This window comes from Phacochoerus africanus, chromosome 1 (genome assembly GCF_016906955.1).
Source record: "Phacochoerus africanus isolate WHEZ1 chromosome 1, ROS_Pafr_v1, whole genome shotgun sequence".
Classification (NCBI taxonomy): Eukaryota; Metazoa; Chordata; class Mammalia; order Artiodactyla; family Suidae; genus Phacochoerus; species Phacochoerus africanus.
The window spans coordinates 120,792,948-120,818,587 of NC_062544.1; the positions used below are offsets into that span (position 1 = coordinate 120,792,948).

Below are 25,640 nucleotides of genomic sequence, written 5' to 3' on the forward strand. Positions count from 1 at the left end.
GGTTTTGGTTTTATAAACAAATCATTAAGAATTGACACCAAAATATGATAAATGGTAGAAAACAACAACACTACATTTAGAGAAACTGTGTACATAGTTAATTAGGAAATCCTCTGTTGTGCTTTGGTCTAAGGAGGAATATTTGTTAAAAATCCGACTTAACTTGTTTTAAAATGATCCAAACTTAATCATATGAAGAGGAACATGACATACAAGTTTCTGTATTTAATTTTACTTATTTATACATTTTCTCCCTCTTGTGTTGGTGGGAAAAATAGCTTAAGCAATAGAGGAGAAGCTCATCAGGCCGAGTCCCGACAATTGGAGAGAAAAGAAAAATGAAGCCCCTGTGATCAGTCCAGAGCAGTGCTTGTAGGTTATAGTGACAGGCCAGCTCGCCTCACTCAGGCCGGCTGAACCAGCGGGAACCCAGGTCAGTGGTTATTAATCATTTGTCAAAGTCTGTAGGGATTCATCAGATAATTATAGTTAAAAGTGCATTTATATCACACAAACATGTGGCGAGGCTGTAGAGGATTCAAGCCCTTACACAATCTTCAATGACATTTTAAAAAACTACAGATAAGCGATAAATCATAAAGCAAACACTTTAGAAAGAAAACTATGCCGTCTATGACTGTTGGGGCAGTCTAGAATTATTTCCTATATTATTTCCATAAACATTTAGAACCTTAGAGAGCCTCTGACTACCTTCCATCCACCCCCTCCAATTTTCCAATGAGTTATAAAAACAGTAAGCATAATCATCATCTGAAATGAAAGACTGGCTATCAACTTCATCCATATGAACGGACAACCAGAACATAATCACAGCTTACTTTATAAGACCCATTCCTGAACAAAAATATCTCGAGTGCTTCTGAAGAATCTACATAAACACATAAACAGATGTGCCTAAGGGACAGCTCTAAACCCCACAAACCAATAGATGGCATTTTAAAATAGATGATTTAGAGCTATAAACAGCATCCATTTTGCTCAGTTTGGCAGCATGTAAGTTTACATGCTAGGAAACATTTCTCAACATGAATCAACTGTGAAATTGTTTCCTCCTGCCCAACACTCCTCTAAATTGAATTAGATTATGTTAGCCATATCTGCACCTTGTCATAGAGGCTGTCAGTGCCCCAAGAGGCAGTAGGGATGGACAATGCACTCAAGGTCCAGACTCTTGAGATGCTGCCTAAATATTAGTCAGTAATGCTGGGCAAAAATAATGGTAGATATCACTCTCATGCCTACCAATGAAAAGGGAAATGGCTTTGTTGCAAATCTAGACACACATGGTGATATGACACGGTACCATGCAAATCTAGACACACATGGTGATATGACACGGTACCATGTTTTTTTCGATCCCTAGATTGTAAATTTCTCAGGAAATGATTACCACTGTATTCCAGGTGTATATCTTAGGCCCCTAGGTTTCTGGAATAGTTGCAGATATTTCACTGAAGCTAAAGTGGCCATTTCACCTTCCAAAGGGAAACATAATGCTCTCCTCTCAATCGACCTGCATACATACACGTCCTCCATCCCTATCACGTTTGCATTACCTTGATCACAATCACATTTAATTTAGAAAATCAACAGCCTACTTGCCTCTCCTGTACTGTTCAGAGCCTTTGCACACCAAGCTTTCAACAAGATTCAGGCTTGATGCTTGTTTATCCAAGGAGGGTAGACTGAGAGACTTATCTTTCCACTTCTTTTTTTTTTTTAATATTCACTACCTGTATCTTTTAACTTTGAAGTCTAATTTCAAAGTCCTATATTTTAGGGTCTAAATCATGAGATGCTATTTATTAGAAATACAATAAATATAAATCTTAAGAAGAATCATAGCTTTAAATTTTAAGTTAAATTACATGTATTAATTACATTTATCCATTTTTATATGATCTATGCTGACCTCATAATTTTATCATCTTCTTTATTTGTGGTCCAATAATGCCTTTCTGCCAATTCTCCAAGCTGCTGGATTTATGAGCCAAAAGCCAAGCCACATAATCCATAGGTTTTTTGAATAACTATATAATAATTTTCTAGGAAACTGGTAGATAACCCACTGGAAGATAGGAATGGGGGCATTTTATTTTTGGCTCTAAAATTTGGCTTTAATTTTATTATGTAAAAATGTAAAATAACTTTCCCAAATGAATATTTAATTGGTTAAATAAAACATGCTGTCTGTTTAGTTGGTGAATTTTCTTATATTCTATCTTTGGGAATCACATTGTAAAAGAGATCATTAAAATTATATACTACCACATCGAAACATTAATTAATCAAACCAATATTATGAGGTATGTTTTCTATATAGGGCCACTATTGAAAACCAATTCAATAGTGGAATTGGTTTTCATGTGTAAAGTCTATAATAAGTCTAAAGTCACAGAATCATATGTCTGGAAGTGATCTCAGAGTGCTTGTGACTCAAATTCTTTCCTTTATACATGAAGGTGTTCTTATTGTTAGAGGAAGTCTAAACAGATTGAAAGGCTTGTCTGAGATCATATACTGGGTTAGTAGCAGAAGCAGGATGAAAATTAGGTTCCCCTTTTCCTTTTATTGAAACAAAATGCTCCACTTCCTTTTTTTTTGGGGGGGGTGCTGCCCCTGCTGCATATGGAAGTTCCCAGGCTAGGGGTCAAAATGGAGCCGTAGCTGCTGGCCTATGTCACAGTCGAAACAATGCCAGATCTGAGTCATGTCTGTGACCTACACTGCAGCTTGTCACAATGCTGGATCCTTTTACCCACTGAGCGAGGCCAGGGACTGAACCTGCATCTTAATGTATCTTAGTCAGGTTCTTGACCCGCTGAACCACAATGGGAACTCCAAAATGCTCTACTTTCTAACATCACTTTCTAATCACTTTCATTTATTTAGTCTACAAGTCCTGACTTTGTTATAATTTGGACCAAAGTTGGATTTCCAGTTACCTTGAAGTTTATTCATATATAGATAAAGAGTTTGGTGGTCAAATCTAGATGAGCTGAAGAATATTTGAATACCTTTTTAAAAACACTGAAATTATAATCTCAACTTTCAACTCCTTATTAAATCTATTTATGATAGTGACAATTCCCCTAACATGTAAGAATGACTGGATCAAGTGTATAGAGCAGGAACACTCAAGAGGTTACTAATGAAGAATATTTACTCCAATTATATCATTAATATTCTGTCTAGTCACTTATTTTTTATTTTATTTTTTTTGTCTTTTCCAGGGCCACACCCACGGCATATGGAGGTTCCCAGGCTATGTCTAGTCACTTATGATGGAGCATGATAACGTGAGAAAAAAGAATGTATATGTGTATGTGTAACTGGGTCACCATGCTGTACAGTAGGAAAAAAAAAACTGTATTGGAGAAATAACAACAACAACAAAAAATTCTGGGCCCCATTAGCAGTCCTGTAAACCATGTGGTTTCACATGGCTTCGTTGGCTCTTTATTGCTGAAAGGACCAGCCTGCCTGCTTCCCTGCTTTTCTAGTTCCTAGTTTCAGGCCCCTCCTAAGGTCTGGCTGCTCTTGGCTTCCAGGACACAGGCCTGTATTCCTACGGAACAAGCCTCTCCTGTCTATCTCTCTCTCCTTTTCTCTTCTTCTTCTCTCTCTCTTTAATACTAGCTAAGTTGATTTTGGTATGTTCAACCTGTGAGTCTTAATTTAGACATTATGTAATGGATATCACAATCTGGAGTCAGGGCTACAGAGCTACTGTTGGGGTTCTGGTCCATTCCATGGGATGACACACAGTATAGGTGAGAGAGATTGATAGACAATGAGATGCATTTAGATAATGAGAAGCATTATGATAACTACGATTCTGGGGGTTAAGGTCAAGATAAACTGATTTTCAGGAAATTCTTAGTATTTAATAAATTGTAATAAAGTGATAATTCATCTATACTGATTAACTAGCTTATTTAGCTATTTTTTATTTTATTTATTTTTTTGAAAACTTTATTCCCTCTTTGTTACAAAAATTCTTTTCGTTTTCTTTTTTAATGTTTTTTTTTTCATTACTCAAATGAATTTATGACATCTATAGTTGTATAATGATCATAACAACCCAATTTCACAGGATTTCCATCCCATAACCCAAGCACATCCCCCCACCCCCCAAACTGTCTCCTCTGGAGACCTTAAGTTTTTCAATGTGTATGAGTCAGCATCTGTTCTGCAAAGAAGTTCAGTCTGTCCTTTTTTCAAATTCCACATGTCAGTAAAGAAATTTGATGTTCGTGTCTCATTGTATGGCTGACTTCACTTAGTATGATAACTTCTAGGTCCAGCCATGTTGCTAAAAATGCTGGTATTTTGTTCCTTTTAATGGCTGAGTAATAGCCCATTGTGTATATGTACCACCTCTTCTTGATCCACTCCTCTGTTGATGGACATTTAGGTTGTTTCCATGTCTTGGCTATTGTAAATAGTGCAGCAATGAACATTGGAGTACATGTGTCTTTGCGAGTCGTGGTTTTCTCTGGATAGATGCCCAGGAGTGGATTGCTGGGATCAAATGATAGTTCTATTTTTTAGTTTTCTGAGGAATCTGCATCCTGTTTTCCACAGTGGTTGCACCAATTTACAATCCCACCAACAATGTACTAGGGTTCGTTTTTCTCCACACCCTCTCAAGCACTTACTGTTTGTAGACTTTTGGATGATGGCCATTCTGACTGGGGTAGGGTGGTACCTCATAGTGGTTTTGATTTGCATTTCTTTAATAATGAGTGATGTTGAACATCCTTTCCTGTGTTTTTTGGCCATCTGCATGTCTCCTTTGGAGAACTGTCTGTTTAGATCTTCTGCCCATTTTTTGATGGGGTTTTTTGTTTTTTTGGTATGGAGCTACAGAAGGTGTTTATTAATTTTGGAGATGAATCCCTTGTCAGTGGATTCACTTGCAAAGATTTTCTCCCATTCTGTGGGTTTTCTTTTTGTTTTCTTTAGGGTTTCCTTTGCTGTGCAGAAAGTTTTAAGTTTGATTAGGTCCCATTTGTTTATTTTTGTTTTTACTGTCATTACTCTAAGAGGTGGATCTGAGAAGATGTTGCTGTCGTTTATGTCAGAGAGTGTTTGGCCTATGTTTTCCTCTAGGAGTTTGACAGTGTCTGCTCTTATATCTAGGTCTTTAATCCATTTGGAGTTGATTTTTGTGTATGGTGTTAGGGAGTGTTCTCATTTCATTCTTTTCCATGTGGCTGTCCCGTTTTCCCAGCATCACTGATTGAACAAGCTGTCTTTTCTCCATTGTATATTCTTGCCTCCTTAGTCATAGATGAGTTAGCTGTAGGTGTGTGGGTTGGATTCTGGGCTTTCTATCCTGTTCCACTGATCTATATTTCTGCTTTGTGCCAGTACCATATGGTTTTGATGATGGTTGCTTTGTAGTACAGCCTGAAGTCCGGGAGCCTGGTTCCTCCAGCTCCATTTTTCTTTTTCAGGATGTCTTTGGCTATTCTGGGTCTTTTGTGCTTCCAAACAAACTTTAACATATTTTGTTCGAGTATTGTGAAAAATGTCCTTGGTAATTTGATAGGGATTGCACTGAATCTGTAGATTGCCTTAGGCAGTATAGACATTTTGATAATATTAACTCTTCCAATCCATGAGCATGGTACATCTTTCCATCTATTTGTGTCATCTTTGATTTCTTTCATCAGTGTCTTATAGTTAGTTTTCAGAGTACAGGTCTTTTGTCTCTTTAGGTAGGTTTACTCCTAGGTATTTTATTCTTTTGGATGTGATGGTAAACGGGATTGCTTCCCTAATTTCTCTTTCTACTCTTTCATTGTTAGTATATAGAAATGCCGTCAATTTCTGTGAATTGATTTTGTATCCTGCAACTTTGCCAAATTCATGGATGAGCTCTAACAGTTTTATGGTAGAGTCTTTAGGAGTCTCTAGGTATAGTATCATGTCATCTGCAAATAGTGATAGTTTTACTTTTTCCTTTTCAATTTGGATTCTTTTTATTTCTTTGACTTCTCTGATTGCTGTGGCTAGGACTTCCAAAACTATGTTGAAGAGTAGTGGCAAGAGTGGACATCCTTGTCTTGTTCCTGATCTCAGTGGGAATTCTTTCAGCTTTTCACCATTGAGAATAATGTTCGCTGTGGGTTGGTCATCTATGGCCTTTATTATGTTGAGGTAGGTTCCCTCTATGCCCACTTTCTGAAGGGTTTTTATCAGATATGGGTGTTGGATTTTGTCAAAGGCTTTTTCCGTGGCTACTGAGAGGATCATAATATGGTTTTTATTCTTCAGTTTGTTAATGTGGTGTATCACACTGATGGATTTGTGGATACTGAAGAACTCTTGCATCCCTGGGATAAATCCCACTTGATCATGATGTACAATCCTTTGAATGTATTGTTGGATGCGGCTGGCTAGGATTTTGTTGATTTTTGCATCGATGTTCATCAGTGGCATTGGTCTGTAGTTTTCTTTTTTTGTGCTATCTTTGTCTGGTTTTGGTATCAGGGTGATGGTGCCCTCATAGAATGAGTTTGGGAGTGTCCCTTCCTCTGCAATTTCTTGAAATAGTTTCAGAAGGATAGATATTAGCTCTTCTCTAAATGTTTGATAGAATTCGCCTGTGAAGCCATCTGATCCTGGACTTTTGTTTGTTGGAAATTTTTTAATCACAGTTTCAATTTCAGTTCTTGTGATTGGTCCACTCATCTTTTCTATTTTGATTTGGTTTAGTCTTGGAAGATTGTACTTTTCTAAGAATTTGTCCATTTCTTCTAAGTTTTCCATTTTATTGGCGTGTAGTTGCAAGTAGTAGTCTCTGATGATCCTTTGTATTTCAGTGATGTCCATTGTTACTTCTCCCTTTTCATTTCTAATTTTATTGATTTGAGTCCTCTCTCTTTTTTGCTTGATAAGTCTGGCTAAGGGTTTATCAATGTTGTTGATCTTTTCAAAGAACCAGCTTTTCGTTTCATTGACCTTTTCTATGGTTTCCTTGGTTTCTATTTCATTGATTTCTGCTTGATCTTTATGATTTCTTTCCTTCTACTAACTTCAGGTCTTGTTTGTTCTTCTCTCTCAAGCTTCTTTAGATGTAAAGTTAGCTTGTTTATTTGGGCTTTTTCTTGTTTCCTGAGGTGGGCTTGTATTGCTATAAACTTACCTCTTAGATCGGCTTTTGCTGTATCCCATAGGTTTTGGAGTGTCATATATTTGTTGTCACTTGCTGCTAGATATTTTTTAATTTCCTCTTTGATTTCTTCAGTGATCCATTGGTGGTTTAGTAGCATGTTTTTTAGTCTCCACGTGTTTGTGTTTTTTGCAGATTTTTTTCTTGTTGTTGATTTCCACTAGTACAGTGTTGTGGTCGGAAAAGATGCTTGGTATGATTTCAATTTTCTTAAAGTTACTGAAGTTGGATTTGTAGCCCAGGATGTGATCATTCTTAGAGAATGTTCTATGTGCACTTGAGAAGAATGTATATTCTGTTGCTTTTGGATGGAATGTCCTATAAACATCTATTAAGCCCATCTGGTTTAATGAATCATTCAGGGCCTGTGTTTCCTTATTGATTTTCTGTCTGTTTGATCTGTTCATTGCTGTAAGTGGGGTGTTCAAGTCCCCCACTATTATTGTGTTATTATCTATTTGTCCTTTTAAGGTTGTAAGCAGTTGCCTTATATATTGTGGTGAACCTATGTTGGGTGCCGTAGATATTTAAAATTGCTATATCTTCTTGGATTGATCCTTTGATCATTATGTAATGACATTCTTTGTCCCTTAAAATATTCTTCATTTTAAATTCTATTTTGCCTGATATGAATATTGCTACTCCAGCTTTCTTTTGATCCCCGTTTGTGTGAAATATTTTCTTCCATCCTCTCACTTTCAATTTGTATGTGTTCCTAGAAGTGAAGTGGGTCTCTTGAATACAGCATATATATGGATCTTGTTTTTGTATCCATTCAGCCAGTCTATGTCTTTTGGTTGGGGGGGTTTAGTCCATTAACATTTAAGGTAATTATTGCTATGTATGTTCTTATTGCCATTTTATTAATTGATTTGGATTTGTCTTTGTTGCTCTTTTTTCTTTCCTTCTTCTCTTGTTCTTTTCTGCCTATAGAAGTTCCTTTAGTATTTGTTGTAAGGCTGGTTTAGTATTGATGAATTCTCTTAGCTTTTGATTATCTGTGAAGGTTTTGATTTCTCCTTCAAATCTGAATGAGAGCTTTGCTGGGTAAAGTAATCTTGGTTGGAGATTTTTTTCCTTTCATCACGTTAAGTATATCATGCCACTCCCTTCTGGCCTGCAGAGTTTCTGCTGAAAAATCTGCTGATAATCTTATTGGGGTTCCCTTGTATGTTATTTGTTTCTTTTCCCTAGCTGCTTTTGAGATTTTCTCTTTGTCTTTAATTTTGGTCAGTTTGCTTAAAATGTGTCTTGGGGTGTTCCTCCTTGAGTTTATTTTATATGGTACTCATTGTGCTTCCTGGATTTGAGTGAGTGGTTCCTTTCCCATGTTAAGGAAGTTTTCGGCTATTATCTCTTGGAATATTTTTTCTGTCCCCTTCTCTCTCTCTTCTCCTTCTGGCACCCCTATAATATGGATGTTGGTGCATTGAATGTTGTCCCAGAGTTCTCTGAGACTCTCTTCATTTGTTTTCAATCTTTTTTCTCTTTTCTGTTCTGCATCGGTAATTTCCATTAATCTGTCCTCCACCTCGCTTATTCATTCTTCTGCCTCCTGTATTCTGCTCTTAGCTGCGTCTAGTGAATGAATATTTTATTTCAGTTATTGTATTTTGCATCTCTTCTTGTTTAAGTTTTATATCTTGTATCTCTTTGCTTGGTGTTTCCTGTAAGTTATCCATCTTTGCCTCCAGTTTATTTCCAATGTTTTGCATCATCTTCAGCATCAACAGTCTATAAAGTCTTCTTCCTGGAGGCTGAGAATCTCCTCCTCACTTAGCTGATTTTCTGGGGTTCTTCCTTTCTCCCTCATCTGAGTTATAGTCCTCTGTCTTTTCATTTTTATAGGTTTTTGGTGTGGTGACCTTTTTATAGATAACAGAGGTGTAGCCTCTCTTCCTTCTGGTGTCTGCCCCCCTTGTGGCTGAAGTCAGTATGGGGGCTTGCTGTAGGCTTCCTGATGGGAGGGACTGATGCCTGCCCACTGGTAGGTGGAGCCGATTCTAATCCCTCTGGTGGGTGGGGCTTAGTCTCTGGATGGGATTAGAGGCAGCTGTGTGCCTGAGGGATCTTTAGGTAGCCTGTTTACTGAGGGGTGGGGCTGTGACCCTACCTGGATTGTTGTTTGGCCTGGGGTTTCTCAGTGCTGACTGATGGGTGGGGCCAGATTTTCCCAAAATGGCCACCTCCAGAGAAAGGCACTGCTGCTGAATATTCCTGAGAGCTTTGCTTCCAATGTCCTTCTCTCACAACAAGCCACATTCACATATGTTTTCCCAGGATGTCCTCCAAGAACTGCAGTCAGGTTTGACCCAGATTCCTATGGAGACTTTGCTTTTCCCTGGGACCCAATGCACGTGAAAGTCTGTGTGCGCCTTTTAAGAATGGCGTCTCTGTTTCCCCCAGTCCCGTGGAGCTCCTGCGCACAAGCCCCACTGGCCTTCAATGCCAGGTGCTCCAGCGGCTCTTTCTCCCAGTGCCAGATCCCCAAACGTGAGAGTTTGATGTGGGGCTCAGAACTCTCACTCCTGTAGGTGAGTGTCTGTGAACCAGTTAGTTTCCAGTCTGTGGGTCTTCCCACCCGGGAGGTATGGGGTTGTTTATATCGTGAAATCACCCCTCCTACCTCTTGATGTGGCCTCCTCTTTGTCTTCTGGAGTGGGATATCTTTTTGAAGGTTTCTGGTCCATTTGGGTGAAGATTGCTCAGCCTTTAGTTGTGAATTTTGTTGTTTTTAGGAAAGAAGTTGAGCTCCAGTTCTTCTATTCCGCCACCTTAATCCCATCTTTTATTTAGCTATTTTTTAGAAAGCAATATAATACCATATATATTTCAAAGCTCTAATTCAAGTTTACTTGTCTCTAATGAGCCTAAAATAATGAGGTTTTTCTATATTAAGAAATGACTTGTATGTTAATGAATTTTTTTGAAATAAAATAATTTCAGAGTTATGAACTTTGAAATTATGAAAAAAGAGAATGGCCATTTGAATACATATAAGCTTATTGCGATAAATGTAAAGGCACCAGGCAATACAAAAAAGATTCATGCCTAAAATGCACTAAACATCATATACCTATTAAAATGAAATATCTATGCAAACAGAATAATGCTAACACTTAAAGCAAATTTGCTAGGTGCAAGAACTATGGTAAGAATTTTCCATGTATTTGTACATATGATCTTCTCCAAAGTACTCTGAGGGAATTATTATGCCTGGATTACTTTGATTTAAATGATTTTCTCAAAGTTCCATAGCTATTAAAAGGCAGAAGTGGTATTGAAACCCAGTTAGACTGCACCGCATGACACCAGAGTCTGAATGAGAAACGTAGACTGCACTAAAACTTCTAAAGAAAAGAACTTGGGAAGCTCTGTGGATGTTTAGAAAGTAACTGCATGAAACCAAGAAAAGTACACAATTCCTAAATAACCTTTTAAGAAATTTTGCTTATTAATAATTCTTACCGGGGGTTAGAAGGAGAAGGTGGATTCATTTCTTTCTGATAGTGGCGACCCTGGTTGACAGGCTGAAAAAGACAAAACATTTATGAGGTAGTAAATCAGCATAATGCTCTTTACATATACTTTCACATGCACTCTCATTACTGTAATTTTTTTTTTTCTAAAAAACAATCTGAAAGTAGGGGCTGGTTTGTCTTGCAAAGAGTCAAAGGTTATTTGGGAGATGCAGCAAATAATAAAGTAGTATATGTGAGAAAACACAGGTTATTCGAATGGCTAGTCATTGGACTAGATCGCATCTACTGTGTAATTCAGGCTCATGTATGGAATCCTCCCTGAGGAATTTTTATGCTGTTAACATTGGTTGATATCTCCAGATACAACAACACAAAAATAGTGTGGAACTAATGCCACATGGCAAGTATTAGCAATAACTCAGAGACCCAAATACATAGGATATATACATTTTATCTCCATGTCATTAAGTTCGCAAGAATGACTTCTATTTTCATTAATGGAATTACAAATGTAAATCTTGGGTCAAGGTGGTCATTTTCTCCGAGTGTGTAATAAAAGCTCAAGCATTTTCAGAGAATGCAAAAAAGTAATGCCAATATCTAACAAAAATGTAAGATCTCAATTTTCCCCTCCACAAGAAATCTTTAAGTTACTGTTTTTTTCAAAACATAGCTAAACAACTACATCCCATGTAAGTCTTAAACACTTGCCTCTAATCGAACTTAGTATTTTTCCTTTGTTCTATAAAGGGAGAAAATTCCATTATATTTGATAGAAGTTCTCTATTTGAACATCAGCTCAAAGTATGTGGTTATTTAGCAACCATGTAATTCTAATATGAAAATCATTTTCAACATTCTCATGTTATTATAATCTGGAATTTGGGATATATTTTTGAATTGCATTTAAAGGGCTTCAGTTACTTCCTTACCCAATGGAGTTGGTTTTATGGTTTTCTCAGCCATAATGTGGCCCCGGAGCGCTGATCCCAACCAAAGAAAACAATATAGAAGTGACACCTATACATAAAATGCACTTATCCCTTATTTCCACATACTCCTTATTTAATGTGGGTACTAAAATATTAATGACATGGGTGATGGGAATTCTTTAAACAGTCTTCCTCTATAAATAATCTCTTGGAAGTGTTCCTTTAATTTAAATCAAAACCCTGTCTGATAATCACAGTCACTTAGCCTGACTATCGGTGATGCACCATGAATTTAAATGTACTCAGATACTTTGGTAATTGAACCAATATCAATGCATCACCATTTCAGTAATAAGAAAAAACAGCTGGGAGAACAGTGGAAGGAAAAACATGTCATAAGACATATTTGATCTCACTGGGGAAATAAGACTTCCAGCAATTTGCAAGTGAAATTTAGTTTTATGATTTAGGCTTTATAATTTCACAGCAAAAAAGGAATTAGCAGCTAAAGGGTCTAACAGGTTCTCTAGACCAAATCACAGTGGCACAGAAATGCTCCCAATAATACATTCATTGGTATTCGTTCAGTATTTCAGCTGTACTTAGGCCTCCACAGAATGGACCTCTGCCTATTTATTTTCAGAGACATTTAAATAACTTTCTAAGCATTACAGTCCTGATATTCAGGCAAATTTCCATTTTCTTAATTTTATACTATTAATTCTAGTTATATTTTACTGAATTACTACAACTGACTTACTCCATCCTTGGGAGAATAGAACTGGTTACAAAATCCTATTTTGCTTGTGTTTTGGTTTTCACTTAGATTACACAGACTGGCCCTTCCACATTTACGCATGTTTATATAAAACAGATCCAATGATACAAGAAGTGAAAAAGAACATTATCAATAAAAGACTCACATTCAAATTATTTGTGTTAGAATGTAGAAAAATAACAGGTAGAAACTTTTTGAAGTAGTAAGAACTCCTAACATGAATAGATAGAAAGGTAAACAAAATAATTGAGTTAAATAATTGTAGGGTAGTGGAACTCAGTCTGAATACCCAATTTCTTAACTTAATTTTTAGTACTGAAAACTAATTACTAAGTTGTTACCCCAAGCATTTTATTCAATAACCAACTTAAATTTAATAATAGCACATCATGGCAAGAGCACTCTGACTCACACATGTAACTGCTATAAAGTGACTCATGAACCCTGACTACTAATGACTCTGTTGGGGAAGGATGCAAGTCTTGCTCTGGAGTGGGTACCACACAAAACTGGATGGCCCCAGTTCCCTTTCTCTGTACATGTCTTCTAATTTCATGTCAGACTCAGGGCCAGGAAGGGATTACGGCAATGATGCAGCTAAAAAGCTCCCTTAAGATATTTCAATTCCCATAACTTTGCTTTGATGCTTCGAGAGGGCAGAGCTTTCATTTGGATGAGGTCTTTTTGTTTTTCCAGGCCCAAATCAGCATAAATGTGTGTGTGTCTAATGGTTTCTAAAAACTCTCTAAACATGGTGGGGTAGAGCTTTAAGATACTTCAATTCCCATAATTTTGCTTTGATGCTTTGAGAGGGCACAGCTTTCACTTGGATGAGGTCTTTTTGTTTTTCCAGGCCCAAATCAACATAAATGTGTGTGTGCCTAATGGTTTTTAAAAACTCTCTGAACATAGTGGCGTGGAGGTAGTGGGAAAACATGGATGGGGTGTCTGAGACCAGATGTCCCCATCCACAAATGGAATAGATACATTTCTGTACATATGCAGCAATAAACCTATTTCTACTATTTCTAGATAGGTATTTTCAGAGGCATTTAAATAACTTGCTAAGCGGTCAATGAAAGCACCAGTTGAAAAAATAAGAGTGACTTTTTGGATTTTGGATTCAGCCATATTTAGAGAATTCCGTAAGAAGTAAAAGAATAATAACCAAACCTACAAATAACTATGGCAGAAATAATAAAAGCAGTAACTAATATTTATTAAGCACTTACTCTGGGTTAAATCCTTGACAGGTATTATCTCACTTTATCCTCATAGCAATTCTATGAAATAGATAGGATTAGCAACTCCATCTAACGGAGGAAATTCAGACACTGGGCGCTTACCCAAGGTCTTGCCAGTCAGAAAACAGAGGGCTAAAATTTGAACCCATGTGGTCTGATTCCACAGTTTACTCTTTTAACCAGTAAGTTACAGTGCTTAGTGCAGCTCAGTGGTTCAGGGAAAGTGGTGAATACATAAGTTTTTGAATAACAAAAATGACAAACACAGTTCAGTTAATGGTACGAACAAAAGTGCTCCTGAAATACATTTGTTTGAGATATACAAGACTATCTTCTTACCATAAATTCATTTGATTTCATTCTTATGACATGTCACTATATATTTAAAATTAAAGAAGTTTTGCTACACTACTAAATTTGGGACAGCATGAGGTATAACAGACAATACTCTAAGAATGAGAAAAGCTTTTTCATGGAGTGATTTTCATTGTCACTAAACAAAGAACAACTCACATATTTCAATATTTTCTCCTGACTGCACAGATATTATGCTGACTCTAATATTAGTTTTCATACATCATCTTTTTTTGTTTGTTTGTTTTTTGTTCTGTAGGGCCGCATCTGCAGCATTTGGAAGTTCCCAGTCAAGGGGCTGAATTGGAGCTGCAGCTGCTGGCCCACACCACAGCTCACTGCAATGCCAGATCCTTAACACACTGAGTGAGGCCAGGGATCAAATCTGCATCCTCATGGATATTATTAGCTGGTTTTGTTACTGCTGAGCCGCAAGGGGCACTCCTAGTTTTTGTGCATTATTTCTACACTGTTATAAAGATCAGCTGCTCAACTGATTTATCTGCAGCTTAGCACCATCAACTACTTACCTTTTTAGTTCAGGAGGATTAAAAGAAAACTCATTATATGCAAATAGAGCTGAGAAGTTAATGAATCTGAGATCAGAGCAAATTAAGACCTAGTAACTATAAAGAGCCTGAAATGCCAACATGTTATATATTGGACACACAGCAGCTGGTGATCTTCCTGTAAAAAACACTGATGTGCTGATGAGCCAAGAAAGAACAGATCCTACAAACTTGGGACCTTGTCCTTTTGGTGGTGCTGTTGCTATGCTAGACTAGTGTTGGGAAAACCACACTCATGTGAAACTAACCGCCACTGAGAGCAAGAAGCTTCGCTTTTCCAGGATCAAGCTGCTAGAAATTTTGGGGTGAGGGAGAGAAGTGAAGGCTAAATAAAAGTAAAGGAGATAAGATGAAGCTGCCCATGTTAAAAGGTTAAGGCAATATTTTTTGGTTGTTATGTAAAATCTATGAAAACAGCAAAAATATTGCAAGGCTAATCAGGATCATAACTTGTCCGAGAACCTAACCATATCCTTGTGATTTTATTAAGTGCACTTTGCTTTGTTTTTCTCCAAATATTATGCTCTGCAGTGTGCCATGTTGATGGATGTATATGAGGATGCTTTGTTTGTTTGTTTTAACAAACTGAGGAAACCTATGTGCTCAATTGATGTTAAGTTACAGGAATTGTTAACCTGGAGAAATAACGGCTTCAGAGCATCAGCTTACAGGTGATAGCATGTACATGAGGCCTGCTTTTCCTAAATCTAGGTTAGAGGTGGGACAGAGAAATATGAAATATTGAAGCAATGAGTTTATGTGTAAAGCTCTGGGGGTCAGTCTGGATTTTAATGGTTAAGCTTACATCAAAACAAACACAACAGAACCTCTGCCCACCTTATGGCCCCTCAGTGGTCCTAAAAAGGGAAAATGTCCCAGAAATCTTTTCTGGTCACTCAGGGGCCCACTGAGGGGAACACCACTGGGGGAGCAGCGGATGACTGTTAGCGTGAGCTTATTCTTTCAGGTGCTGGGCACCTGGAGTCCATGTATTCCTTCAATTCCGACCAGGCCAACGGGAGGAAGGGTCTTTACTATTCCCACTTTACAGATGATCATGGCAGCAAGTGGTATAGTTTGAGCCCAGGTTGGCTGAAGTACATTCTAAATTTTTTTGGTCATTACTTCAAGCTGTTTCCACTAACAGCCATTCCTCTTTCTTAAAAAGAACAACGCCCCTCCCCCGCCCCCCCGAAAAAACCCCACACACTTCAAGACATGGTTTTATGCTATTGTCAATAAAAATCCTTCACCAAAATAAAATTCACTTAAGAATCTATTATAGCCAACTCCTAGCTCTCTTCCTAAGACTGCCTAGAGCCCAGTTTTTGAATAAATCTCATGAGGGCTTCTCCTAACAGAACCTTCCAAAATTGATTACTTGTAGCCTGGTTTCCACAGAAGTTGTAGAAGTATTGTTTTAATTGAATTTGGTTCTAAGTTAGAGACTTTGAAAAATCTGTCTGTCAAAGGCCAATGGATTTCTCAGTGGGCTTGATTTATTTAGCAAGAGATGCCTACAAAAGCCAATTTGCTATGAGAAATATGGTTACATTTAATTACACTTTTAAATGACTAATTTATTATATCTAAACACCTTTTAAACAGCACATATTACTCTGAATTGTACAGATGCTGAGGAAAGCTGAGAAATCAAAGCTTGTAGTAAACACAATAGATTTCACTAAAGACTCTTCATTTTGCTCTGTGTAGGCTTCCTGGTTTGACTGCAATGTATGTTAAGTCATTAGGTAAGGATGCTAAACTAAATGTGACCTGCCTAAGTCTCCTTATAACTGTTGATCATCAAGCCCTGACCAGAGGGAGACTTTCCCTTTGTGTGTATATTTAAAATCCATTTATCAAATCTTGAATGTAAAATATTACCTGTATCATTAAGAATTTATTTAAGCAAAGCACAGCTTATGTTTATTTTAGAATTTTGATAAAATGACCTTATTTTAGAGGAAAAAGGACTCTTTTAATATTACTGATTGATTTATTCAACCAGTGACTAAAAACCAGCAGTGATGGAGGGTGACCTCATGCCAGGCTCTGTGCTCAGCATAGGCCTGTCTTTAAAGAGCTCACAACCAGGCCTGGAGGATACTGGTGGCAACGGTTACCTGATGTGGTAAATGCACTGAGTCTGAAGATAATGGGAACCACAGAAGGAAGAAAACAGTTCTGTGCAGAAGGGAGGGTTTCGTGATGAAGTTACATTTACGTTGGGCCTTGGAAAACAAGGAGAGAAGAGGGATGGAAGGTCTCTAGCAAGAGGAAAGGGTATGGCCAATGGTATCAGTGACATGATTTGGACAAAAAGCATGACAGTGATGGGAAAGCTGCACAGTGTAGCTAGAGTATGGAGCAGTGTTGTTGGGTGGGGGTGGGTACTGATTATGAGAGAAGCAAAAATTCATTTCAACTCCTGTTCAAGGTGATGGAGAAACAAAGACACGAAGAGGAGGTTAACTTGTTAAAGTAGAGAATTAACTCTCCTTCATTTCAGAACTTAGAGTTCTGTTCCTCTTCTTTCTACAAAATGAGATTGCACTCATTTTTGAACTCTGGCTTAACTGTAGCCTTCTCTGTGAAAGTATCTCTGAAAACGACAGGTAGAATTAACTGCTCCCTCTTGTGTGTTCCCTTCATTCTACTATCACTCACTAACCTGACTTACAGTGAGCTGTCTACCTCCGATGTGGTAAACATGTCAAGGCTGGTAAAGTCTTATTTGTATCCCCAGCATATTGTACCACTCAAAAAAAAAAAAAAAACCCAAAACAAACAAACAAACAAAAACAAAAACAAAAACAAAAAACCTGTGAAATAAATTAATAGGGGACAGATAAGCTGGGTTGTGGTGAGAGTTATGATGTTGATATTCCGGGCTCTATTGGCAGGAAGGAAGGTATGTCTTTTAATGAGAAGGGTTAAAGGCTTTAGAACTAAATCTTAAGGGATGATCAAGTACAAGGTACAAAGATATGTGCAGAGTCCCTTTAGGGAATTACAAAAGGGATTAAAGCATGGAGTGAAAGGTGTGGAGCAGTATGAGCCTGGAGAGGGAGGGAGGTCTCAGACTGAAATAGAGCAGGACCCCCTGGGGCCTTCCCAGGAAAGATTTTCCCCTTCCCATGTCTTTCACCTGCCTTTTGTCTTCAGAAAAAGTCTAGTCGAAGAGTAAATTTAACCACAGAAGTGAAGAGATGCAAAAAACAAAAGAAAAAACAGTCAAATGGGACAGAATAATAACAGTTTTGGTCAGTCGACAAACAAAGTCAGGCACCTTTAGTTTCTCCTCAAAGGGTATAGATAATATTTTGAGCCATAGCCTTTGAGCTGTTTTGTAGATATTTCCCACCAGGTGGAAGATGCTAGCTATGTGATGACCAGATTATAGCCATGACCTAAGCTGCCACCATTCTAAGAACTGGGAACTAAGCCTAGAAGTGAGGATTAACTGTACTTAGAGCAATCAAGATGACGCTGATCAGATCACTGCATGACCAATTTTAAGATGATTGTTAGAGCTGACGGGTGCTGTTCTGCATGTGGCCTCTCGCCACCACCTATAAAAGCTCTTGCTCCCTGATCAGCAGCAGGGAGTTGGCCTTTGGACATGAGTCTGCCTTCTTCCCTAGCTGCTGGTCTCCTGAATAAAGCAACCTTTCCTTTCTAACATTTGTCTCTAGAGTATTGGCTTTTGAGTGGGGAGCAGCTGGACCTGAGTTTGATAACAAGATCATAAGAAGTCCTACATGTCAAACTAAAGAGGCAATGGGGAGTTATGAAAGGACTTTATGCAGGGAAGAGATAAGACCACATCAGGGCTTTAGAAAGATCGTGAGTATGAATAATAATGATGATAATAATGAAAACTAACCTTAATTTAGTAAATGTTTATTACAGATACAGTGCCAAGTGCTTTACAAGGGCACAGCCTGGATCAGAACCTTGGCGATTTGACTTCAGAGCCAATGCTCCTAACCATCTGGCTATGGTGCCTGGACTGAGAATTCCCAGTTCCCCTGGTATTTGGAAACTGCTGAAGGAATTTGGATAAAAAATAAAGTTCCAAGCTAAGGTATTAGATAGAGAGGGTTATGAGGTAAAAAAGAAAGAGGATTCTTAGGATTTGGAGACCAAATGGGTATGGGAAATGAAGGAGTGGCGGCAATGTGGTGAGCATCAGTGGGAGGAGGACTGTGCCACCACTGAGATACAAGAAAAACAGTATATCACTGTGATAAAGTTATATCTTCTTTCATTTCTTCTTTTTCACTGTCCTTGTACAAATTCTAAAGAGACAGTCATGAGCTCTCAGAAAAACCATAGTGGTTCTTGTAAATTGCTCTATTTAAACTCTATATGAGGAAAAAGATGCAGAGTTCATTAAGGAATGCAATTTTCCATTTGGTGATAGTTCCAATATTGAAACAGACTGAATTTGATGCAATAATAAGCATATCTTATGAATACCAAAGTTAGGCTTTTCAATTATTTTCTCTGTCTAAAAAATAGACTGTTTTCAATTTCTCATTTGGTCAAATAGAGAGGTTATTAAGTTTATTACCAATGGTTATTTTTGGCTGCATACTTTTAGAGCGAAGCCGTTGTCATGCATAAGGACTTCAGCCCTTGCCAGGACAGGACAGTGATGAGGACACGGTATCCAGGGCAACCAAGAGTTCAGCCTTTTCAGTCCATAAATAATCATTTCCCAGCTTGCCCTTTGTGATATTGGGTCTCTGAGCTACTTCACGATAGAATGAGCTTGTTTAGGAGGCTAATGTTCTCTTTCTTACTTTTGGTTTAAATGACTGCTAAGGAATATTTCATAAGGGCAATATTTCGATTCCATTATAAATTGAATTGGCAAAAATCTGCAACTTATTCTTATGCTCATAGCTCTGGCTACAAGGATACTCTGAATAACCAGCACATAGGGGTATTTTTTCTGTGGGTAATACTCTTTGGCACTAAGGTTGCTTGAGGTATTATGCATGCTTGATCATCCAGTTTAATGAAAACACAGTCAAGTAAGGCAAGAGAAACCTGGAGGATGGGCAAGGTGGGAATAAAGAACACTGAGGAAAAATTAACACCATTTTCTCCCCACATCCCTTAGAACCAATCTGAATTCCTCCTCTACGAAGATTTGTAAGTTCTCTCCAGAGTAGAAATCTCAACTTCTGCTAGATCCTGGTGGCACTTCCTTGACAATTAAGTCACATATCTCGTGGTTAGAGGCTCAGACACAAGGGTCATGCCAACCTAGTTCTGAATCACTTCACTCAAGAGACTCAATTTTCTCATCTGGAAATGGGAACTCAATAGTGCTTACCACATAGGGGAGCAGTAAGGAGTAAGTTAGAAACACATGGCCGAGTGCCAGGGCCTCTGAGATTTCTGAGATCTACAGAGATGCTAAAGACTTGGAAAAACAACTGGCTTTAAAGTAGAAAAAGAAAACTGCAAAATTAATAAATATCTACTTATATATTTAAAATATAACATACTGACTGTTAACTAAACCACTTAAACTCAAACTTTATGTAATGTTACATAAGTATGAACCCAAGTTGCACAATTTGGTCTTTCCTTTCAAAAGCTGTGTATTTGAAAGTTACATTTACTGTTGGATGAAACTGCATTTTAATATATTTGATCTAATGTTGAATGTAGCCTTGTAAGTAAATGTTCCTTGAGTCTATGGGGATTTTAAAATGTCTCTAGGTACTTAAAGAAATGGTAGATCTAATTACTAGTATAGTAATGATTTTATTATTCTGCCTCATGACATTCTCTGTGTTGTATAGGACCAATCTGTTGATGTTTATGCTGTGTCTGTTCCAATTAAACCATAAGATTCTTGAGGATCATACTGGAGAATGGACTGAGTCAAAACACTGGGCTCTACCACGGACCAGACATGGAAGCCTCGGCCCAGGATTTAGTTTCTTCATGTGAAAAACAGGAAGACTTTGACCTGTTCTAGGTCATTGGCTCTCTATTGGCTAAGAGAGAAAATGATGGGTCATATTTACAAGTGCTGTAACTGTATAAATAGACAAGAAAATATAAGCTGCTGAAGCCACCTGCAGTGCCTTACACACAGGAAGGAGTCATCATCACCTTTTCTGTTGTCATATTCAAGTAATGTTTCACATCTTGGTAGTCTCTTACTTTTTGTTCATTCATTTAACACATACTTATTTAACAAGTATTGAGCCCCTTCTATGTGCCAAGGCTTGTGCTAGGAGTTGGGGATGCAATGAAATACTCATAGTCTATAGTGAAATCATTCTTTTTCTTTCACTGTATGGTTTTATACGTCACCACACAATTAATATAGAGTATCTGAAGGTAAATAAAACAATCTGAGGCAAGACAGTACCCCTAGACTTAAAACACTAACTTCAGATTAGCTTTCATTTGGCCCTAGTTTTCCCAGGTAAGGCTGGGCTTTGTTAGAGATAAACGCGTGCTCCTTGTTTAAGGAAGTAAACAAAGACACAAAACCCTGGACTCACGGGTGGCAGGCAGGAGTTCCAGGTGGTTGTGTCGTCACTGCTGGTACTTATGCTGACATTACAGTTGTCAACCTGGGATGCACTCAGGCCATGGGAAGCCCCAGTGTCCTCCAGTTCTTCATTCTGTTGCCGCCGTAGGCTTGCCAGCATCTGCAACTCGGATTCACTCATTGGGTTGGGTTGATAGTTTCTCCAGTCATATTCCTGACCAAGAGAGAAGACAGTGACAAAGTAAAGTGTTACTTGCCCTTTCTTAATTTTATGGGCTACCAATAAGTGGTGCTCCATAGTCTTAACCCCTTCAATTGGGTCCCTATGGACAGAGGCCCCACTGACAGAGAACCCCATCCTGAATATGCCTTTATATGATGTCTCCCCTGCTGCCACACCTTGTCTTCTCTCCTGACGTGTCAGCCACACAGTCCTTCATTCAGGTCCTCAAAAAGCATCAAACTCACGTTTGCCTTAGTGCCTGTGCACATGCTAGTCCTCTATGCCCCATGTGTTAATTCTTAGGTGTCCTTTAGAGCCCAAAGTATGTGTCACTTCCTCAGAAAAGCTTTTTCTGACAACCCAAAACTGGGTCAGTTCTTCCACATTATGCGCTCTCATAGAATCTTAAAAGTGTTCATTTTTAGCATTATCACAGTTACAGTTATGTAACTGGTTTTGGAGTCCACAGGTAGTCTATGAGTGCTACAAAGGCAAGGACTATGACTGTCTTACGTCCATTGTATTTTCTACATCTGGTGCCCAACCAGTATTTGAGGATTGACTAAATAAACAAAAATTCAAAGCAGTTTTTTAAAAAAGAAAAATCACTTTCTATAAAAAGTCCAGTTTACAAGAGAACTGCTGAGTTTCATCATTGTGAACATTATCACCAAACACAGTCAACTTACAGTAAGACTGGGAATGACTGATGCTGACAAAAGGCATCAAATAAAACATGAACTTAATATGGGGACATGTAAGGTGTGAAAACCAGAAAGACCTCACAGCTACCATAAACACTTACATGGATTTCACTATATAAGTAATCTATCAAGACTACTGCCAAAAATCTTCAGAGGTTAATATAAATATTATTTCAGCATATAGAGAAGACATTGACATATGGAATTTTCTTTTTTTTTGTTTTATTTTTATTTTATTACTCAAATGAATTTATCACATCTGTAGTTATATAATGATCATAACAATCCAATTTCACAGGATTTCCATCCCGACATATGGAATTTTCAAAACCATTCCTTTTTCTCTAGCCTAAACCAAGTTTGGTAACTAAAATTAATTTCAATATTGCTAAAATGTTAGCATCACATATGAATGAGCAGTGTGATTTACATTCATGATTGGTATATAAAGTAAAAAAACCTTTAAATATTTCTATATATCTGGAAACACTGGTTATGCTCAGAGAGTTTTTTCCATGACATATTAGAATTTTTAAGATATTCAAACCACTATACTTATTTTCCTGCAAGACCCTTTGAGATAGCTATTGCCGTCTCTTCTTTTCTGCCTCATAGGGACGTAAAAAGTTAAGAAAACACACTTTTTGAAAAAAATTCATGGTGTTTCTATGACATTAAAAGCTTTTTAATAAAGCATTACCCTCATCATAATTTGGGGGTTATGAAAGCTTGTGATCTAATAATGTGATGTGGAGATTTCCTGGAAAGTTGTCAGTGGAAACTCACTTAAATTCTAATAGCTCATGGCTCCAGCAGCTTGGACCCTAAGAAGTCATGCAATTTCTAATAGGAGATTTCATGAGTATTTAATATGCCTGGAGAGTTCTTGTGACAAAAGAGATATAAGAACAAAGTTTATATTCCAATTAAGAACACTTACAAAAAGAGAAAAATAAAAATAATTTAAATTTAAAAGAAACAGGGGAGCAATAAACACAAGATGCTCAACATCACTGTCAAGAGAAAGTAAATCAATGCGCCGTTGAGATACCATTCACACCCACTAGGATCATCATAAGACAAAAGACAGAAAGTAACAAGTACTGATGAGGATGTGATGAAATTGGAATCCTCGTACATTGCTGGTGAGAATATAGAACGGCGCAGCCACTTTGGAAAACAATTGGACAGTTCTTCAAAATGTTAAGCACAGGCCATGTGGCCCAGCAACCCACTTGTAGGGATATATCCAAGAGAATTGAAAATATATGTGCATACAGAAACTTAACACACAAATGTTCAGAGAAGCATTATTCATAATAGCCAAAAAGTGGGAAATAACCAATGTCCATTGACTGATGAATGGATTTTTGCTTATCCAAACAATGGAATATTATTAGCCACAAAGAGTAATGAAGTACTGATAGATACTGTAACATGAATGAACCATGAAAACATTAAGCTATGTGAAAGAAGCCAGGGACAAGAGGTCACCAGTTGTATAATATTCATTTCTGTATATATGAAATATACAGCAAAAGCAAGGATATAGACACAGAAGGGAGACAGGCGATTGCCCAGGGACTGGGGATAGAGGGAATGCAGAGAGACCTCTAAATGGTATTGGGTTTCGTTCTGGGGTGATGGAAATGTTCTGAAATTAGGCCGCAGTAGTGGTTAAAGAATCCTGCGAATATACTAAAAACTCCTGAAGTTTATGGTGTATGAGTTATACCTCAGTTTAAAAAAAGTAGTTTAGTAATCACATGTGAAAATGAGACAAGCCACTTGACTTTGCTCAACAGTGACCTGTGACTTGCTGTCCTTTACTTCAGTTTTTCTGTCAAGAAATGGAACTAAACATTCTAACGTGTAAAGTAGGTGTGTTATTTGGCTTGTGTTGCCAATAATCTGCTTTTACAATGAAAAAGGAAATTTTATTTTTATTTCCACAATTTTTCTTAAGAATAAAGCTTTCATATGTATGGTTAATTCACCCATTCATTTATTTAATCCACAAGCCTATACTTTGCCTGAGGTACAACCTCAAGTGATAAGACATAAAAATGGCAGAATGGAGCAGTGCTTAAGTCACATAGATCTAAGCTTGGGCCCCGGTTTCACCACTTTCCAGCTGTATGTGACTGGGCAAATTATCTAACTTCTCTGTGCCTCAGTTTATTCATCTGTAAGATGGAACCATATTATACAACTTAGGGGATTTTTTTCAGTGGACTAAATTAAATAATATATATCAAATGCTTAGTATCATACCAGACAAACAGCTATACTGACTTACGATTTGTCCCTTTATCAGAAAGTGTATACCTTCCAATATATGTTTATTTATAAATTAAACACATGTACAGCTATATTAAAATAGTATATATAGGATAAAACATATATACACAAAAAATGTAAATTAAAACAATTGAGCTTAAAAAAAATAAATGGAAATAATGTGAAGCCCATCCGACTGTTTCTGATATGTCTCTTTTTGGATGAGTATGTCCCTCTTAGGAGAACTCTGGGTTGGCAATCAATACATACTTTCCCTGTTATTACTATTCTTTCCTCTCATTTTCTCTGGCCCTTTTCATTCAGTCTTTTATCCATGCTGTACCATGCTAGGAGCTGGGAGTATAAAGAAAATGAGACACACCTCTGTCCTTCTGGTGCTTAGAGTCTAGAGAGGGAGACGTAACAGGTATTAATAATCAGGGTATTATAATGTACCATCATCAATACTACAACAGAGCTATGACTAAGATGTAACTGCCCAGTATAATTAGAAAAAGCCTCACAGAAGCCTAAGGTGGCATATGATAGTAACTATATTTGTTGAAGAATGGAATGACTGACTTCAAAGAGAGTGACCTCTCTCCACCTCTGGAGATATTGGAACAGAAGCTGGGGAAATAAATACTTGCCTGGAATATTATAGTAATCTGTAGTGGTGGAAATGAATTAATTAGCTCCTTATTCCACAAATACTTACTGAGACCTTATCATGTGCAAGGAACTGGTGGTGCTAAGTTTGCTTAGAACACCGTATTTCCATGATTTTCTTTGTTACAACAGTAAAATGTATTCTGACAACACCCTGGAAGGGGCAGCCAAAAATGAGCAGAGAGAAAGAAGTGACTTTCTTCAGGGTCATGAATAGAGCCACTGGTGGCAGAGAGAGGTAATTAACTTAGTCTCTTGATACATTCTTGATCTCTTAAACCATTTCAAAATCACCAGAAAGGCTAAATCATTTATTATTTTTTTAAAAAGAAGGCTTGCAATAAAGTCTTCACATTAAAGTAGACACCTGTACAAGATGTCATCTAACTAAATTATGCAATTTCTGAGAGGCAAAGAGCCTTATGTAATTCTATCTCTGAAAGGCTCAAACTGTTATGTATAGCCCAATTTTGTCTCAAAATATCCTTGTAGGAAAGAGGAGAGAGAGTATCAATCAGATTTGTTTTAGAAGCAAGATAATGGGTTCAAAGCTATATAATTCAGCTGTGCTCAGATTTCCAGGCAAGTTTTCCCTTTATAGCCATTCAAGCCATTCATTTACATTGATCTTTCTTTCAGGCAATTTTGGGAGACTAAGACAGTGAGGTTACA

The 25,640-nt window shown here is 37.5% G+C and overlaps 1 protein-coding gene across 10 annotated transcripts in view; it reads right to left on the bottom strand.

The window, feature by feature from the left end:
* The window catches only part of CFAP20DC (CFAP20 domain containing), a 269,749-nt gene that overhangs the window by 43,816 nt on the left and 200,293 nt on the right, over positions 1 to 25,640 (bottom strand). For all 10 annotated transcript variants that reach the window (XR_007134556.1, XM_047778337.1, XM_047778319.1 and 7 more), the window contains 2 exons: positions 21,103 to 21,306; positions 10,673 to 10,734 (listed from right to left, as the gene is read on the bottom strand). Coding sequence is in view for 9 of the 10 variants with exons in the window: in XM_047778337.1 (XP_047634293.1) it covers positions 10,673 to 10,734; positions 21,103 to 21,306 (266 nt within the window). In the remaining variant the exon portion in view is untranslated. The remainder of the gene's footprint in view (positions 1 to 10,672; positions 10,735 to 21,102; positions 21,307 to 25,640) is intronic.